Source organism: Staurois parvus, unplaced genomic scaffold (assembly GCF_062004578.1).
Source record: "Staurois parvus isolate SC_StPar_1 unplaced genomic scaffold, SC_StPar_1.0 ptg000349l, whole genome shotgun sequence".
Lineage (NCBI taxonomy): Eukaryota > Metazoa > Chordata > Amphibia > Anura > Ranidae > Staurois > Staurois parvus.
Window position 1 is genome coordinate 3,355,281 of NW_028318145.1, and position 19,812 is coordinate 3,375,092.

The 19,812-nt window shown below is 45.1% G+C and overlaps 1 protein-coding gene across 3 annotated transcripts in view; it reads right to left on the minus strand.

Annotated features, from left to right (window-relative positions):
- Positions 1-2,578, minus strand: part of TPP2 (tripeptidyl peptidase 2) — an 87,570-nt gene extending 84,992 nt beyond the window's left edge. For 2 of the 3 annotated variants that reach the window (XM_089684534.1, XM_089684533.1), the window contains exon 1: positions 2,284-2,576. In XM_089684534.1, the coding sequence (XP_089540660.1) occupies positions 2,284-2,574 (291 nt within the window). In that variant the 5' untranslated portion in view covers positions 2,575-2,576. Of the gene's footprint in view, positions 1-2,283 lie in introns of all 3 variants that reach the window. The other variant, XM_089684536.1, reaches the window with a different exon arrangement.
- Positions 2,579-19,812: the final 17,234 nt, after the last annotated feature.

A 19,812-nucleotide genomic window follows, 5' to 3' on the forward strand; every position in this document is an offset into this window, starting at 1 on the left:
AAAGGACTTGTCAAAGACCGTGTCTTGTCTTTTTTCACACACTTTTTGTTTTTTGTGAATGAGTAGCAGGACTATGTACCCCATACTCATTCACATGGGGAGGGGGCTGGGATCTGGGGGCCCCCTTGTTAAAGGGGGCTTCCAGATTCCGATAAGCCCCCCTGCCTGCAGACCCCCACAACCACCAGCCAGGGTTGTGGGGAAGAGGCCCTTGTCCCATCAACATGGGGACAAGGTGCTTTGGGGGGTAGCCCCCCCTGCCCCAAAGCACCCCCCCATGTTGAGGGAGTGTGGCCTGGTATGGTTTGGGGGGGAGCTCGCTTGCCCCCTTCCTTTCCTGACCTGCCGGGCTGCATGCTCGGATAAAGATCTGGTATGGATCTCGGGGGGAACCCCACGCCTTTTTTTTTTAATTTTGGCGTGGGGGTTCCCCTCAAAACCCATACCACACCTGAAGGACTTGGTATGAATGGAGAGGGGACCCCATAACGTTGTTTTATTTATTATGGTGCCGGTTTTTAAATGTAATTACTGCTTTTTTTTTCTTCACTATAGCTCAGAGATTCAGCTGTCACTTTCCCTCCAGCTAAAAGAAAGAAAGTTTCCTTTTAGTTTATTTCCCCCAGTTTAAAGAAACAATGCTTCCTTTTAATTTCTTAAAAGAAACAGTTCCCTTTAACTCCAGGGAAAATGACAGTTAATTCTGTGAGCTATAGTGAAGAAAAAAAAAAGCCGGCAATTGCATTTAAAAATCGGCACCATCATACACTTCGTATTGCGAAAAGAATTGGTAAACCGAGGCATTATTTTCAATGGATTTTCATTCGTTAACCGAAAATTACGTTAAGGGAAGCGTTCGTAAACCGAGGTACACCTGTAGTCCATGTTGATTGAGAGAGTGAAGTTCCGCTTTAAGGGAAAAGAAGACATCTGGGGCCTAAAAGACCCTAGATCTCCCTATAAAGAGGGCCTGTCACTGCCAATGTTATCACAACGGAAGTGTCAGAAATGGTGTTGAAGAGGGGATTCTGACAATAAGAAGTCACCATACACTGATCAGCGCTGTAGCTGATTTGCTGCACGTGCTGATCAAACCCAAATTTTCCAACATTTCTGATGGTGGGCTGTTGATCACTAGGGTTTTAGCCAGGTGGACCAGTGAGTACCTTGGTCCCTATCAGGAGCAGGAGCGGACTGACCATTTGGAAACCCGGGCACTGCCCGAGGGCCTGGGGTCAGTAGGGGGCCCATGAGATGCCCCTGGTACCATTTTCATAGGCTTTTTTGAGTTTGGGCAAGGACACAGGGGCCCCATGATCCCTTATTTCCCGGGGGCCCCATAAGTTGTCAGTCCACCCCTGATCAGGAGCCTTAGCCCCAGGGGATCAGAGCTAGGGCCCAACGTACACCCTGTGCACTTTTTCGTGTGCTTCACTTTTGTGTACTCACTTTTTTTTTTGCACTGGGTGTTAGTTTTGTGACTGTATTCACTACACTGTGGGACAAAAAAAAAGATCTCCTGTTGAAAAGGAGCGGTCATAGGATGGTCATTGTTTGGAAACTGGGCTTGTCCCCACTGAACTGACTGAATTTAGATTCATGTAAAGCTTTAAGGCTTGTACACACAATAGGAAAATTGTATGAAAATGTTTGTATAAGGATAGATCATCAGATAATTTGATCTTTAGTACACAGCTTTCGAGAGCCGATCACAACAATTCATGTGACAATATCCGAAGGGACAAGTGCAAAAAAGTGTTCTCGTATGATACCAGATCATACGATTTTTGTTTAACCAGTGCAGTAGTCATCTGAAAATAAAATACATTACATCACTTTAGAGCTTACTTTCTTTTGTACAAGAATTTTTCATAAGTTTAGTGCCCTCTTCATTATTGATATATGGAGACTAGCATTAAAAAAAAACCAAACCATGTACTGGGCATTAGGGTCTGTGCAGATCAGACAATAGAGGGTGGTGTCAATGGGGTCCTTCCAATTGGAGTCATTGGATAGTCTCCAGTCTTTGTGGGTGGAAGGGAAGAGCATGGAGTGTAATGGCATGCCCCAGCTGTCATCTGTAGGACAGGGGGGTAGGTGACATCAGGGATGGGTAGATGACTAGCAGTAGAGGGCTATGAAAGTGGAAGTACTAGCCCCTTATATATCCTGTACAGAGGACACTTCCTCCTTTGGTGTGTACAGCCAGCACAGCACACAGCTCATCACACCTAGGCCATGGCACCACCACCCCGGCTCACCCCCCCTCCACAATGTCTATACCTGCATCCCCGGAGCCCCCGGGTCCACCCCGGTGTCCAGCACAGCAATCAGCACCCCGCGGCCATCGTAGTTTGGGTACCGAGTGAGAAACGAGGCTGCCCCGGTCTCCTTTTTGGGCAGCAGGCCATGGAAGGGGAAAGTCTCTTCGGTGCCGGCAGCCATGATAATGACAAGGAAGAGGGCCGATCTTAGATGGCAGTTAAGGCAAAGAGATAGCAGCAACCTTTCCCGGCAGTGCTGCCTTCCAGGGAGACGTAAGACAAGGTGGCCACGCCTCCTCACATTGAACATACGACCAAAGAGATGGACGGACACGGTGATTGACGTCACCAGCTCCACCCCCCGATCTAAGGCGGAAGGGACAGCATAGAGCAGGAAGCGGAGAGGGGGCGGGATGTGGAGTATGCTCAGCTGTAGGTATCACAATACAATGTAGAGCAGTGCTGGGAGAGGAGCCTATGGTGCGACCACTCGCCTCTCCAAGGGCTACACATTATAATCTCCTAATTCAATACTACACGGAGAGTCTACAGACATGCTGGGAGCGTGGTAACAGAGACTGCACACATGCTACCATAGAGACCGGGAGCACGGTAACAGAGACAGCACACATGCTACCATAGAGACCGGGAGCACGGTAACAGAGACAGCACACATGCTACCATAGAGACCAAGAGCGTGGTAACAGAGACTGCACACATGCTACAATAGAGACCGGGAGCACGGTAACAGAGACTGCACACATGCTACAATAGAGACCGGGAGCACGGTAACAGAGACTGCACACATGCTACCATAGAGACCGGGAGCACGGTAACAGAGACTGCACACATGCTACCATAGAGACCGGGAGCACGGTAACAGAGACTGCACACATGCTACCATAGAGACCGGGAGCGTGGTAACAGACTGCACACATGCTACAATACAGACCAGGAGCACGGTAACAGAGACTGCACACATGCTACAATACAGACCAAGAGCGTGGTAACAGAGACTGCACACATGCTACCATAGAGACCAGGAGTATGGTAACAGAGACTGCACACATGCTACCATAGAGACCAGGAGTATGGTAACAGAGACTGCACACATGCTACCATAGAGACCAGGAGTATGGTAACAGAGACTGCACACATGCTACCATAGAGACCGGGAGCACGGTAACAGAGACTGCACACATGCTACCATAGAGACCGGGAGCACGGTAACAGAGACTGCACACATGCTACCATAGAGACCGGGAGCACGGTAACAGAGACTGCACACATGCTACCATAGAGACCGGGAGCACGGTAACAGAGACTGCACACATGCTACCATAGAGACCGGGAGCACGGTAACAGAGACTGCACACATGCTACCATAGAGACCGGGAGCACGGTAACAGACTGCACACATGCTACAGTAGAGACCGGGAAAACGGTAACAGATACTGCACACATGCTACAATACAGACCAAGAGCGTGGTAACAGAGACTGCACACATGCTACAATAGAGACCGGGAGCACGGTAACAGACTGCACACATGCTACAATAGAGACCGGGAGCACGGTAACAGAGACTGAACACATGCTACCATAGAGACTGGGAGCACGGTAACAGACTGCACGCATGCTACCATAGAGACCGGGAGCACGGTAACAGACTGCACACATGCTACAGTAGAGACCGGGAGCACGGTAACAGATACTGCACACATGCTACAATACAGACCAAGAGCGTGGTAACAGAGACTGCACACATGCTACAATAGAGACCAGGAGTATGGTAACAGAGACTGCACACATGCTACCATAGAGACCAGGAGTATGGTAACAGAGACTGCACACATGCTACCATAGAGACCAGGAGTATGGTAACAGAGACTGCACACATGCTACCATAGAGACCAGGAGTATGGTAACAGAGACTGCACACATGCTACCATAGAGACCGGGAGCACGGTAACAGAGACTGCACGCATGCTACCATAGAGACTGGGAGCACGGTAACAGACTGCACGCATGCTACCATAGAGACCGGGAGCACGGTAACAGACTGCACACATGCTACAGTAGAGACCGGGAGCACAGTAACAGATACTGCACACATGCTACAATACAGACCAAGAGCGTGGTAACAGAGACTGCACACATGCTACAATAGAGACCGGGAGCACGGTAACAGAGACTGCACACATGCTACAATAGAGACCGGGAGCACGGTAACAGACTGCACACATGCTACAATAGAGACCGGGAGCACGGTAACAGAGACTGAACACATGCTACCATAGAGACTGGGAGCACGGTAACAGACTGCACGCATGCTACCATAGAGACCGGGAGCACAATAACCGAGACTGCACGCATGGTACAAGAGACTGTCAGGCTGCAGACATCCCACGATAGAGACCAGGAGCATGGTACAAGAGACGGTCAGGCTGCAGACATCCCACGATAGAGACCAGGAGCATGGTACAAGAGACAGACCAAGAGCGTGGTAACAGAGACTGCACACATGCTACAATAGAGACCGGGAGCACGGTAACAGAGACTGCACACATGCTACAATAGAGACCGGGAGCACGGTAACAGACTGCACACATGCTACAGTAGAGACCGGGAAAACGGTAACAGATACTGCACACATGCTACAATACAGACCAAGAGCGTGGTAACAGAGACTGCACACATGCTACAATAGAGACCGGGAGCACGGTAACAGAGACTGCACACATGCTACAATAGAGACCGGGAGCACGGTAACAGAGACTGCACACATGCTACCATAGAGACCGGGAGCACGGTAACAGAGACTGCACACATGCTACCATAGAGACCGGGAGCACGGTAACAGAGACTGCACACATGCTACCATAGAGACCGGGAGCGTGGTAACAGACTGCACACATGCTACAATACAGACCAGGAGCACGGTAACAGAGACTGCACACATGCTACAATACAGACCAAGAGCGTGGTAACAGAGACTGCACACATGCTACCATAGAGACCAGGAGTATGGTAACAGAGACTGCACACATGCTACCATAGAGACCAGGAGTATGGTAACAGAGACTGCACACATGCTACCATAGAGACCAGGAGTATGGTAACAGAGACTGCACACATGCTACCATAGAGACCGGGAGCACGGTAACAGAGACTGCACACATGCTACCATAGAGACCGGGAGCACGGTAACAGAGACTGCACACATGCTACCATAGAGACCGGGAGCACGGTAACAGACTGCACACATGCTACAGTAGAGACCGGGAAAACGGTAACAGATACTGCACACATGCTACAATACAGACCAAGAGCGTGGTAACAGAGACTGCACACATGCTACAATAGAGACCGGGAGCACGGTAACAGAGACTGAACACATGCTACCATAGAGACTGGGAACACGGTAACAGACTGCACGCATGCTACCATAGAGACCGGGAGCACGGTAACAGACTGCACACATGCTACAGTAGAGACCGGGAGCACGGTAACAGATACTGCACACATGCTACAATACAGACCAAGAGCGTGGTAACAGAGACTGCACACATGCTACAATAGAGACCGGGAGCACGGTAACAGAGACTGCACACATGCTACAATAGAGACCGGGAGCACGGTAACAGACTGCACACATGCTACAATAGAGACCGGGAGCACGGTAACAGAGACTGAACACATGCTACCATAGAGACTGGGAGCACGGTAACAGACTGCACGCATGCTACCATAGAGACCGGGAGCACAATAACCGAGACTGCACGCATGCTACAACAGCGAACAGGAGCATGGTACAAGAGACTGTCAGGCTGCAGACATCCCACGATAGAGACCAGGAGCATGGTACAAGAGACGGTCAGGCTGCAGACATCCCACGATAGAGACCAGGAGCATGGTACAAGAGACTGTCAGGCTGCAGACATACCACAATAGAGACTAGGAGCATGGTATGAGAGCAGGGGCGGACTGACAAGTCATGGGGCTCCTGGGCAATAGGGGATCATGGGGCCCCTGTGTCCTTGCCCAAACTCAAAAAGCCTATGAAAAAGGTACCAGGGGCATCTCATGGGGCCCCCTACTGATCCTGGGCCCTCAGGCAATGCTTGAGTTTCCAAATGGTCAGTCTCCCCCTGTACGAGTGACTGTCAGAGGCTGCAGACATCCCACAATAGATAGACTAGGAGCATGGTACAAGAGACTGTCAAGCTGCAGACATCCCACAATAGAGACTAGGAGCATGGTACAAGAGACTGTCAGAGGCTGCAGACATACCACAATAGAGACCAGGACCATGGTACAAGAGACTGTCAGAAACTGCAGACATCCCACAATAGAGACTAGGAGTATGGTACAAGAGACTGTCAGAAACTGCAGACATAAGACAAATCGATAGACTAGGAGCATGGTACAAAAGACAGAGGCTGCAGACATACCACAATAGAGACTAGGAGCATGGTACAAGAGACTGTCAAAGGCTGCAGACATACCACAATAGAGACTAGGAGCATGGTACAAGAGACTGTCAAAGGCTGCAGACATACCACAATAGAGACTAAAAGCATGGTACAAGAGACTGTCAGAAACTGCAGACATCCCACAATAGAGACTAGGAGCATAGTACAAGAGACTGTCAGAAACTGCAGACACACCACAATAGAGACTAGGAGCATAGTAAAAGAGACTGTCACAAACTGCAGACATACCACAATAGAGACTAGGATCATGATACAAGAGACTGCAGACATGCTGCAGGAGATACTCATAGATTAGAAGCATGGTATAAGAGATTGTCGGAGACTGCAGACATTTTACAGGAGATAGAGGCTAGGAGCACAGTACAAGAGAGTGTCTGAAACTGCACACATGTTACAGGAGATAGAGCTTAGAAGCATGGTACAAGAAACTGCAGGCATGCTACAGGAAATAGAGGTGCATGAGACTGTCAGAAGCTGCAGACATGCTATAGTACAGTAGATAGAGACTAGGAGCACAGTACAAGAGACTGCAGACATGCTGTAGGAGATAGAGACTGGGAGAATGGTAGAAGAGACTGCAGGCATGCTACAATAGATAGACTAGGAGACTGCAAACATACTAGATGCGATAGAGACTAGGAGTACGGTACAGATGTCTGTCGGAGTCTGCAGACATGCTATAGGAAATAGACACGGAGATCATGGTACAAGAGTCTGAAGACATGCTACAGGAGATCAAGACTAGGAGCATGGCACAAGATACTGTCAGAGACTGCAGACATGCTACAGGAAATGGATATGCTAGGAGACTCTAGATATGCTGCAGCAGATGGTCAGAGACTAGGAGCATAGTACAAGAGACAGAGATTAGAGACATGCTTTAGGAGACGCTCAGAGATTTAAGATACATTACATGAGACTGATAGAAATAACAGTCATTACAGGTCCAATTGTGCTCAATGTACCCCCTGCCCCCATACCACTAAAAAAAGTAAGAAAGTAATAAACCCAACTATTTATGGTGCCATCAAAATACTTAAGGGCTGTAGCTTAGGAAGACACCTCCCTGTGGTTTGTGTCTGTACGTTTATGGTGCCATCAAAATGCCTTAAGGCTGTAGCTCTACGTTTATTAGGAAGATACGTCTGCACTCTACGTTTTGGTCTGTTGGCACTTATGCATGCACACCAGTCTCTGGTCAAATGACAAGGAATCGGGCCCTTTTTACTGACATTAACAACAAAAATATGTGAGGTTAGTCTTTTTGCTGGCCAAAAACATGTCACTGCCAAGACTACCAGAAAATGGCATGTTTTAAGAGAAATGAATCAAATGAAAGTAGTCTAGGTGTTATGCCATCTCCAAGTGGTCATCACTAGTAACCAGTTATTAGGCTGCAGGACAGGTTAGGAAGTACACTGCTATTTTTCAGCAGGAAAGACAACAGGTATATTTCCAGGGTACTGCTGAGGTGCAATTAATATTTCTAGATGTTATAGATCCTAGAGGGCGGCACAGTGGCTTAGTGGATAGCACATCTGCTTTGCAGTAAATGGGTCATGAGTTTGATTCTTGACCATGGCGCTGCCTGCATGGAGTTTGCATATTCTCCCTGTGCCTGCGTGGGTTTCCTCTAGGTGCTCTGGTTTCCTCCCACACTCCAAAGACATGCTGGTTAATTGGCTCCTGTCTAAATTGTCCTAGTTTCTTCCCTGGCCATGCGGGATCTCTTGCATGGTAGGGGTTGGGGAAAGACCTGGCAACCTACCCTGTAAAAATAATTGCTAAGACAATTCATAGAAAAAGTCGCTTGCGAGTGACGGTCCATGCAATCGCCAAGGGTCGACTACAACTGAATGGATAGATAGATCCTAGAATCACTTTTTGAGTCCAGATCCCCTTTTTGTCTGTAGTCAGACTGCAGTGAGCATAGACCCCAGCCAAGGCCAAATGGTTTCTTATTTGGTGTGAGATTTTGTACAAACATTTTTCAGTACAAATATGATAGGCTACAAAAGCTGTATTTGACGTTTTTAAAACTAAAGTTTTTACAATTTTCATACTGAGGGATAAAATACATTTATCTTCCAAATTAGATAAAATCTGAAGTAATAATTTTAATTTAAAAAAGTACAGCATTTAACCTTTTGAATGGGCTGTCCTAAAGTTAGGCTACGTTCACACTAGCTTTGTCAGCAGGCTTCAGACAGGCACATGGCAGCACACAGTGCTGTTCACATTTAACCTCCCTGGCGGTATTCCCGAGTGTAGCTCGGGGTAAAGTTTCAGTACCAAAAGCGGTAACCCCGAGCTACACTCGGGCTTACCATGCGGCGTTGCACAGGGATTCCCTACAGCGCTTACCTTGTCCTTCGCTCCCGTGATGCGTCCCCTGCAGCGTCCCCGGCCATCTCCTCCGGCCGATGCCGGCATCTGGCTTCCATGTTCCGGTCCCTGTGACGTCGGGACGTACGGACGCCGGCGGCAAATTTGAAAATTAAAAAAAAATTAAATTTTTTTTTAAACGATTATTTCATAGCAAAACATTCCTGTATGAAAGCATTTCCCATACATTTTGTCCCTACTGCTTTGTCCTGTGCCCTGCCTGTATTTTGACTGTTCTTTCTGCCTGGAAACTTAGAAACGTCCATGGCGTCCAAAAAGTGTCCCTTTAGGTCAGTGGTGGGCAACCTTTTTTTTCAACTGAGCCAAATCTCGCCAAAACCACAATTGAAATTTATTTTGAGAGCCACATTTTTAAAACTGAAAATACATAGGATGGTACACTGTTTTTAGTTTCAATAAGTTTTTATAGTAATTCATCCCCCATATAGTAATTCATCCCCCATATAGTAATTCATCCCCCATAGTAATTCATCCCCCATAGTAATTCATCCCCCATATAGTAATTCATCCCCCATAGTAATTAATCCCCCATAGTAATTCATCCCCCATATTAAGTCCCCAAGTCCCCCCTGTGTCAATTCACTTACCTTTGCTCCGTGCGTTCCTCTCGCCGTTTTCCCGCGCCGTTTCGGTCTTCAGGGCGGACTGTGAGAGGAGCCTAGCTCCCCTCACGCTCGTCACGCTGCCCCGCCTACACACATCCTGACAGCCACATCCGCGGGCCGGATTAAAAGGTCCTGACTTTTGGGGCGGCCGCCCGAGAGGAGGGAGGGGAGCGGGCGCCCGGCACACAGAAGAGCCGCATTAGCGTGTGTAAAGAGCCGCATGTGGCTCGCGAGCCGCGGCTTGCCGACCACTGCTTTAGGTCAAAAGCGGTTTTAGACTGGCTAGAGAACAGCGATAGTAAATCAGAACCACTTGCAGAGTTGAGTGATAATGATTCGTGGGGAAATTCATCATCAGACACTGAAAACGATTTTGCGACTTTGCTCATTGATGTGCGAACTTGGTGCTATATTTCAAATTTCAGTGTTTTTGGTTTGATTATATTATTGAATTAAATGTATAATTATTATATTATTATTTTTTATGAGTATTTATTCAATTCTAATTTATTATTTCGTGTTTCAAGTTTTATCATATCCGGAATGTTTACTAGACTCTTGTTCGGACAGATTTCAGGGAGTTATTCCTAAATTACAGGCCTACAATAAAAAAAATACATATTTGCATGCAAAAAAATGGTACCGCTTTGAGCACCAAAAATCTGAAATAATCATACCGCCAGGGAGGTTAAAAAAACGTTCGCGTCGCAGCAAAACTGACGCCTCGTGTGGAGTCAGGAGGAGTTGAAGCCTCCCATTCAAGTCTATGCTGCCGGTTGCGGAGCGTTAATACCATTTAACTTCATTATAGAAGTTTGTGGTGCGGTTTTAACGCTTTGTAAACGCCTATCAACCACCTCAAAACCACCCAAATGCCTGTCAAACGCTATAGGGGCATTTGGCAAGAGTTAGAAATAAAGTCAAGTGTGAATGAGCCCTTAAGGAATAATTGCTGACAATATAATGTGTCTTTATTTAAAGCAGTAGTAAACTCTGCTTTTGAAGTTGTCTATAATAAGGCTTACCTGTAGGTACAGTGAATATCTCCTAAACTTGCAGTGTTTAGGAGATATTCACACTGGATGTAGCTAGTGATGTCAAAGCCTCATGAGCGCCGCCATCCCTGCCATGCCATCCCTTCAGAGCCGTGTGCCGTAAACCGCGATGCCCCTGAGCATGCGCAGGAGTGACATCGCGAATTAGCCATTCAAAGGACCAGAGGCAGAAAACCCAGAAGGAAGACCAGATGAAGATGAAAGCCCTGTCAGTGGTGACAGTGCACAGCTGGAAAGCTTTGTTCTATGGTAAGTATTTCATAATGTTCTAGTATGCGATGCACATTACTGTATGCCATTGCTTTTCAGGGGATTTTTTTTTTTTAAGAAAAGCAGCAGTTTACTAGCACTTTAAAGACACATAGAGAGACCAATATTAGCATGCCTCCCACACTCTATATCGAACTGCAGGCAGCAGTTGCAGCTTAAAGTGGAACTTTACCCATAACAACTTGATAAAAAAATAATGTTCTTTAGCAAGAAACATACATTCCACATTAATAATTATGCTACCAAAAGTAGTGTGTGCTGTAAATTGCCTCCAGTTGTGCTGAAGGCTGCCATGTTGCTGAAGCCCAGTGCCCTGCACAGCAGTAAATTGTGAAGCAGAACTAAACCCATAAATTTAATGGTTTGAAAAAACAGTTACATTCCTTGAATGCCGTGATTGCTAACTGTAACATTTGCTTGCGCCCTCAACCGAATCGTCAAACCTTCAAATGACTGGTGTCATAACTGATCACATGTGCAGCACAATGGCAGTTGCAGATCAAACAAAATCATCTTCCTCTAAAGGATAGGAGGGTTTAATTCAGCAGATCAGCCTCTACAGATTCAGCAGTGAATAACTGAGCAACTCAGTTGCAACTGAGTGTGCAGAGCAACTGAGTGTGCAGAGCAGGGTGAGATGGTGAATTATTGGATTTTAAACAGTGCAAATGCTTATTTTTAATGTTTTACATAGCTATACCTGCAAAAGGGGCCAGCCTGAAGTGATCTCGTAGGACTTAAAGTGGTTCTAAAGGCTTAAGGTTTTTATCTTCATACATTCTGTGTTTGAATGTAAAAAAACCTCTGTGTGCAGCAGCCCCCCACTCCCCTAATACTCACCTAAGCCCCCTCTTGATCCAGTAATGTGCACTGGAGTCTCAGCTATCCCAGGACTCCTCATTGGCTGAGACAGGAGCGGGAGCTTTTGGCTCCCACTGCTGTCAGTTACAGCCAGTGAGCCAATGAGATGAGAGAGGGGGTGGGGCTGAGCCAGGGCTCCATGTGTGAATGGACACATGGAGCAGTGGGTTCCTGCATAGCAATCTGTGTGCTGTGGAGGCAGCTGACAGGAGGGAGGGGTCAGGAGAGCCTGTGGGGGGGGGGGGGACCTGAGAAGAGGATCCAGGCTGCTCTGTGCAAAACCACTGCACATGGCAAGGAAGTATAGACATCTTTGTTACATAGTTAGTCTGGCTGAAAAAAGACAAAAGTCCATCCAGTTCAACAATTAAAAAAAAAAAGTTATAATCCTATACCCACAGTTGATCCAGAGGAAGGCAAAAAAACCCAGCAAAGTATGATCCAAATTTGCTCCTGCAGGGAAAACAATTCCTTCCTGATCCCCTGAGAGGCAATTGGATATTCCCTGGATAAACTTTACCTATAAATATTAGTATCCAGTTATATTCTGTGTATATAAGAAAGAATCCAGGCCTTTTTTTTAAAGCAATCCATGGAGCTGGCCAGAACCAACTCTTGAGGCAGTCTATTGCACATTTTCACAGCTCTCACTGTGAAGAAACCTTTCTGTGTTTGAAGATTAAACTTCTTTTCCTCCAGATGTAAAGAGTGCCCCCTTGTCCTCTGTGATTACCTCAGGATGAATAGCTCTACACCGAGTTCACTATATGAACCACTGATGTATTTATATATTGACCATATCCCTCCTTAATCTCCTCTTCTCAAGAGAGAATACATTCAGTTCCTCTAATCTTTCCTCATAGCTGAGCTCCTCCATGCCTCTTATCAGTTTGGTTGCTCTTCTCTGTACTTTCTCCAGTTCCCCAATGTTCTTTTTGTGAATTGGTGGCCAAAACTGAATTGCATATTCCAGATGAGGTGTTATTAATGATTTGTACAGGGGTAATATGATATCTCTCCCTCTGGAGTCTACACCTCTTTTAATACAAGAGAGGATTTTGCTCGCTTTAGAAACCACAGCTTGGCATTGCATGCCATTATTAAGCTTGTGATCTACCAGAACTCACAGATCCTTCTGGACCAATGATTCCCCCAGTTGTACCCCCCCCCCCCTAGTATGTATAATGCATGCATATTCTTAGCCCCCAAGTGCATCACCTTACATTTATCAACATTAAACCTCATTTGCCACATAGTTGCTAAATTAAACAGTGCATTGAGGTCGGCTTGTAAATTGAAGACATCCTGTAAGGACGTTATTCTACTGCACAGCTTGGTGTAATCTGCAAAGACTGAAATGGTATTTTTAATCCCAGACCCTATATCGTTTTTAAATATATTAAAAAGTAAGGGTCCCAGCACTGAACCTTGGGGTACACCACTGACGACCCTAGACCATTCAGAGTATGAATCATTAACCACTACTCTCTGAATATGATCTTTTAGCCAGTTTTCTTTCCATTTACATACGGATTTTTCCAAACCTGTAGACTTTACCTTACACATTAGCCATGTGTGGGGAACTGTGTCGAACGCTTTTGTAAAATCCAAGTATACCACATCCACAGCCACCCCTCTGTCCAAGGTTCTGCTCACCTCCTGATAAAAAGAAATCAGATCTGTTTGAGAACTTCTGTCTTTCATGAATCCATGCTGTCTGTTGCTTAAAATTTTTTTTCCAGCAAGAACTCATCTATGTGGTCTTTTATTAAACTCTCCAGTATCTTCCCAACTATAGAAGTTAAACTAACAGGTCTATAATTACTTGGTAAAGATTTTGATCCCTTTTTAAATATTGGCACCACATTGGCCTTGCGCCAATCCAGGGGTACTATGCCAGTCATTAAAGTGTCCCTAAAAATGAGAAACAATGGCTTTGGAATGACAGAGCTCAATTCTTTAAGGACCCGTGGGTATATGCCATCCGGTCCAGGTGCTTTATTCACCTTTATACTGTCTAAATATTTTTGGATCATATCAATTGTGAGCCAATGTGGATCATCTGGAGCTCTGTTAATACCATGCCCATTATGGACAAGAGCTCTCCCATGCTTCTTTGTATACACAGAGCTGAAGAAGGTATTAAATATATTTGCCTTCTCTTTGTCCCCAGTCACCCACTCTAGATCATTTTGTAAAGGGCCTACATGCTCGGACCGGACCTTTTTACTATTAATATATTTGAAGAATTTGTTGGGGTTTGTCCTGCTATCTTTTGCAGTCTGTCGTTCGTTTTCAATTTATGCGGCTTTTATTTCCTTTTTGCATATTGTGTTATATTCTTTACAATGTTTAAATGATGATAACGTTCCCTTTATCTTTATATGTAATAAAAGCTACTTTCCTATTATCTATAGCTTTTTTAACTTTGGCCGTAAGCCACATAGGTTTGATTTTTAGCCTTTTAAACTTGTTGCCCATGGGAATATATTTTGCAGTGTGTTCACATACAGTCGTTTTGAAGAACTCCCATTTCTGTGTTGTGTTCATCGATGCCAATATTCCCTCCCTGTCTAACCCTTTTTCTTAAAAAAAAAAAAAATAAGCCTTTAGAATCCCTTTTCTGACTAAAGTTCCACTTTAATAAATAAACACAACATTACAACAATATAGAAAATAAGGGTAAATGTGAGCGCCTAAAGATACTTAAAAAGCAGCCAAGCACAAGGTAACCAAGCAAAACCTCCAATAAATGAAACAGACTAATGTGTGGAGCTAAGATCAAAGAAATATTCTATAAGTTAATAGATATACATAAAATACACATAAAAAAATGATTGCTGTTAAAAGTTCATCAGGTGACTCAAGTGCTCAATAATCATGCGTCTTCCTGGACCTGGTGGATGTACATATAGGTGTGTAAGCAATGCGCACTCACCAGAAAGCGCATGTAAATGCGCGTTTAGTAATTATATGATGTCATCAAATGGTCATCATGGGATGATGGCAGGAATCCTAAGCATTTCCTCTATGGGTGGATGGATTCTGAGGTATGGATTCACTAGTATCAAGGTCTTCCAGAGTTCCCTTTTATGGGATAGGTGGGTGCAGTCCTCTGTATCTAGTGGAGGCTCCCTCTCTGGATGTCAGGACAGCTGTAAATCAAAAACTCCTCAGGGGAGTCAAAGCAAAAGGATGCCCATAGTGTAGTAACTTTGTAAACATTTATTGGTTTCCAGGTTAAAACAAACAGCAGGGCATGTAAAACCATGTGGACTAACCGTCCAGAGCTAAAAGATGGCCGCCAGAGCGCCTCGTTGCTCTGACGCCGTTGACGTCACGCCGCCAGAGCAACGTGCTGAAAAAGACCTGGACTCTTCGGATATTTCTCTCACATTACGCTTGAAAATATACAGAAGACCTGCAACCAATTAAAAGATTTGTTCACTGGCTTTCTCCTATCCTCAGATTTTTCATCCTTTCTGTCAGCCCTATGGATGGTCGACAAATTCCCCCTGCCAAATCTTCCCCCTTAGGCTAGCAGAAAGGTGAAATCCGAGCGGAAACAAACTACAAGGTAAAATTTCTTTGACATTTAACCATGTTGGACTGCACCTGAAGATGTGTGCAGGCCAGAAGAAAGAATATTCTGACAGTTAGTTGAAGAACCACAAGATGGCACCCACATTAAAGCCGTAGAATCCCTATCAGCAGAGTCACCAGTATAATTTTCATTCTGGACAGGGGGACTAGGTACACTAACAACTGTTCTAGAACCAGGTAAATTATCTGTTTCTAGCTGCATCCAGTTCCCTCATTGTCCTAACACTTCAGTAAATAAAACAGTTGTGGAGGAAACTCACCAGCACCGGGTACAGACAGAAGAGGTCCTGCATGCTGATCCACCAAAGGGCAGATTACTGGGACTCATCTGCCGCCATCTAGCTGTCTGTGCTCCCAGTGTTCTGACCTTTATATTGGCGATCTTCTGGCTTGACCTCCACTTCCATCAAGTGTTCCTTAACTACCAGGCAATGCCTCTTGCATTGGAACCTGTCTTCTTGCGGCAACATCCCCAGCTCTGCTTCCAGCAGTGCTGCACCTGCAGAGACAGTGCAGGGCGGTGAGTGGGAGTATCGCTTGCGCTGGGAGCACCACCTCTTTACCGCCTACCCCCCCCCTCCCAGGCTGGAAGGGAAGTGACTCCGCACCTTCCCTGACCTGAAGCTTTAACTGCCAGATGACCTTCTGCTTCCTCCGGGTGCAACCTGTGGCTACAATCCACTTCCTCTTCAGTTGGCGATGCTGCCTTGGCGGTGGCAGCTTCTCTGGCCTATTCTTGACTCGGAGAACGTGGTGAGTCCAGGTGTCCCCATCTTCCTTGCTGGCTCTCTCGATGAGCGCCTCAGGAGTGATGCCATTCTTCAGCCTCAGAAGGTGCTGTTTGCTCTGTGGAGACTCGCTAAGCACCACAGATTATGCTTTCCAAGGCGACTGATCTAAGGGAGAACTAACCCTCCTTTCTTAGCCCTGTACCTGGCTTCCAGAAGGTTCCAGGAGTGAAACGATCATCTGACCTCTGGAAGGTCAGAAGACCTATTAGTGGGCTTCTCACTCACCCCAATCTGTGGGGGAGACTTGAAATTGTGCTGCCGCGGGGCCTGCAGCCTTTTTCCCTCTTTTTCTTCATTGTCTTCTGAGTTAAAATATCACTAAAGGCAAAATTTTTTTTGGTTTTGAACAAAATGGAGATGGATTCAAACACCTGTCAGGTATTTATTGCTACCTCTGCCCCTATTAGGGGAATTCACCCTCTCTATTTTTCCTACTTACCATTTTCATCAAAAGTAAAAGTGAAAGAAAATCCCAAATTTTGGGTTGTCCTCAGAACAGAAAATGAGGGGAAATCTTCAGTGGGGACACTAATTATGGTGATCTGGGGGATCCCAATGGATTCCCATAATTTTCAGGGATTTCTTCTCACTTCCCATTTTGGCTATGGGACAGGAAGTGAAGGTAAATCTCCCCAATGGGACACAGATGGCAAAAAAAAAAACTGTCAGGGGTATAGCCCTCCATTACTCTATCCAAAATGAAAAATAAAAGTTTTGCCTATAGTTCTACTTTACCATAAGCAATTATCTGACAGAATACTGCTTAATAAAGAAGCATTAAAGTGGAACTTTAGTTAAAGAAATTAAAATGGGCAAACAGTCAGGAATTATAATGCAGAAGAGAAATGCTTTGTCTCTTCTGCATTAAAGTTACCTACGTGCCTGTCCAACCCTGTACAGCGAGCTGCACATGCGCAGCTCATTGTACAAATTTGGCGATGCCGAATCTGACCGATCTCCCACGCATGCATGGGAGTGATGTCATCCATGCCTGGCCAATTACAGCAGCCAGCAATCGAGACCCAGAATCCGGCTGCCCGAAGATGTCAGCAGCCAGTTGGGGAGCTCTGGGACACTGCATTGCTGGAGAAAGGGTAAGTATAGTTCTGCTTTAAGAATACATTTTACTGCATTCTTAAATGGTCAATATCTCTGCAAATGAACTTTAAAGTGGAGCTAAACCCACAGATTTAACTGTTTCGCATGCCATGAATGATAACTTATACAGTTGCCAGTGTGCTTAGTTAGTGCTCAACTATACTGTCAAGCCTTCAAGTGGCTAGTGTCATAGCAGATCACATGTGCAGCATCCTGGCAACAGCAGATCAAACAGAGACTAAGTTGGCAGCTTCCTTGGTTGGAAAGGAGTGATACTAAGCGCACACTGTTTTAATTTACATTATCCATTCTCTTTCTGTATGAGGATGATGCCACTGTAATTATTTTGATTAAAAAAACAAAAAACATCTAAGCACCTTTTTTCCTAATTGTTATAGAACTGGCACATGACCCAGCTCTTTCCCAGCCTGTCTGCATGAAAACAGTGGCAGGAGGAGGATCTAGTCCTCTCCTGCTGGTCACATCTTAAAAAAAAAACAGCATTTGGGATACAGAGTAAAAATAAATAAATAATGTCAAAAAACTGTTTTATGTTGTCAAATATATCCTTAAAATAAAATCTTTATTATTTTTGGCAATAATATGGTGTGTCTCGCCCATCCAGCCTGTGTCTTAGAATAGTAGGGGGGCAAATCCTTCGTCAGTTAAGATGTAATATCCCACCCTCCTTGTGTTTAGCTGGTTAGTGGGTGGAGATGAACTGAACATGTGCACTAGTTGCCAACACTGCTCTGCAAATTCCCCAACTGCATTGGAGACATGGGCAGGAGGGGGAGACTCAGAACAGCAGGATCAACCAGCTTTTTTGCATAATATAGAAACTGAATCCCATAGTAACTTAATGAGTATGAAATTATGAAGACCATGTAATACAGCATTTATTGACATTTTTTATTGATGTGGGTTTAGAGACACCATAAGTGCATACATAACTATCCCTTTATTAAAGGAAGTGTTTAGTGGTTTTTCACATACTTTATTTATTAGGGACACTGCAATCCTCATGTTTAGCATGCATTAACGAATGCGCGTTTGCACTACGTTGCAATTTACATGTGTTTCATTGTTCTTTTTAGATGTGTTATAATGAGTTTTTTCATTTAAACAGTCTTTATTTAAAGGAATATTTCCTGTTAGGTCACTTCACCTTCTTCTTTACAATAATGTTTGATTTTCAAGTTATAACAAGCACAAAGTTGCCCACACAGGGGGACAAAACAGTTGTACAAAGTATTATTCAAACAAGAAAAGAATGCACATAAAATCAAACAAATCCACAGAATATACGGGACTCCAGGCCGGTAACAAAATGTGCAGGGTCTGGTAGATTGCCCAGAGGCCAGAAGTCCAATTGTACTTGCATTAGAGAAAGAGAAGAGAAAGTAAAAGCTAAACAGGAGAAGAAAGGAGGACGAAACAAAAGAGGTGGGGGGGGTGGGAGTAGCCTTTGCAGACTCAGGACCAACATAAGACATATGTCACAAGCGGTCTAGACAGACCAGGTTTATGGTGGGCAAAGAATAGTTAACCCAATTTTCACAAATCTTAAGACATTTGGAGTGGGAGTCATACAAAATGCTAGTCATTTTTTCATTTACCATTAAGGTGGTCGTGCTGTCCTTCACCCCCTGAAATAGGACTGATGGTGTCTTCCAGGCCTGAGCAATGGTCCACTTAGAGGCAAAAACCAGGTCAGAAGCTAATCTGTATTGATATGCAAAAAGAACTGGAATAGAACAATGTAGAAGAGCCAATTTAGCATCTTTCTGAATTGTCAAATAAAAAAAGAGTATGCAACAGGCTAAAAACTCTGGACCTGAAACTCATTAGATGCGGACAAGACCACCATATATGTAGTACATCCCTTCTTTGACACAGTTCCTGAAACATCCGTCACTGTATCCAGTGATTGCACCGGCTAGTCTAGCAGGTACCCAATACCAGTGCATGAGTGCTTGATAGGCAGATTCCAAAAGAGTATGTGTTAAAGGAGCACTTTGTCACAGTCGTCCAGTGCCCCAGATCTTTCTCATTTGCCAGGTCCCATTCCCATTGTGTGACTTATGTGAGGGATGATAAATGCGGTTGGGTGCTTAAAGATGCATATAATGATGAGATAAGGCTCTGAAAAATTCCGGTAAAGGGGCATCATGTATTTCCTGAAAGGAAGCCCATGTCAAAAAGGTACAGGTTGTCAAAAAGCATTATTCATCTGATTTGAGCACACATTACTAGCTGTGTGGAGTCACTTTGGAGAACCTTCCTAGTTCATTTACGATGTCTGCATTTACAAGCATTATCATAGTACTTGCTATTGCTTTTTGCCATTTTAAGATGAGGTACT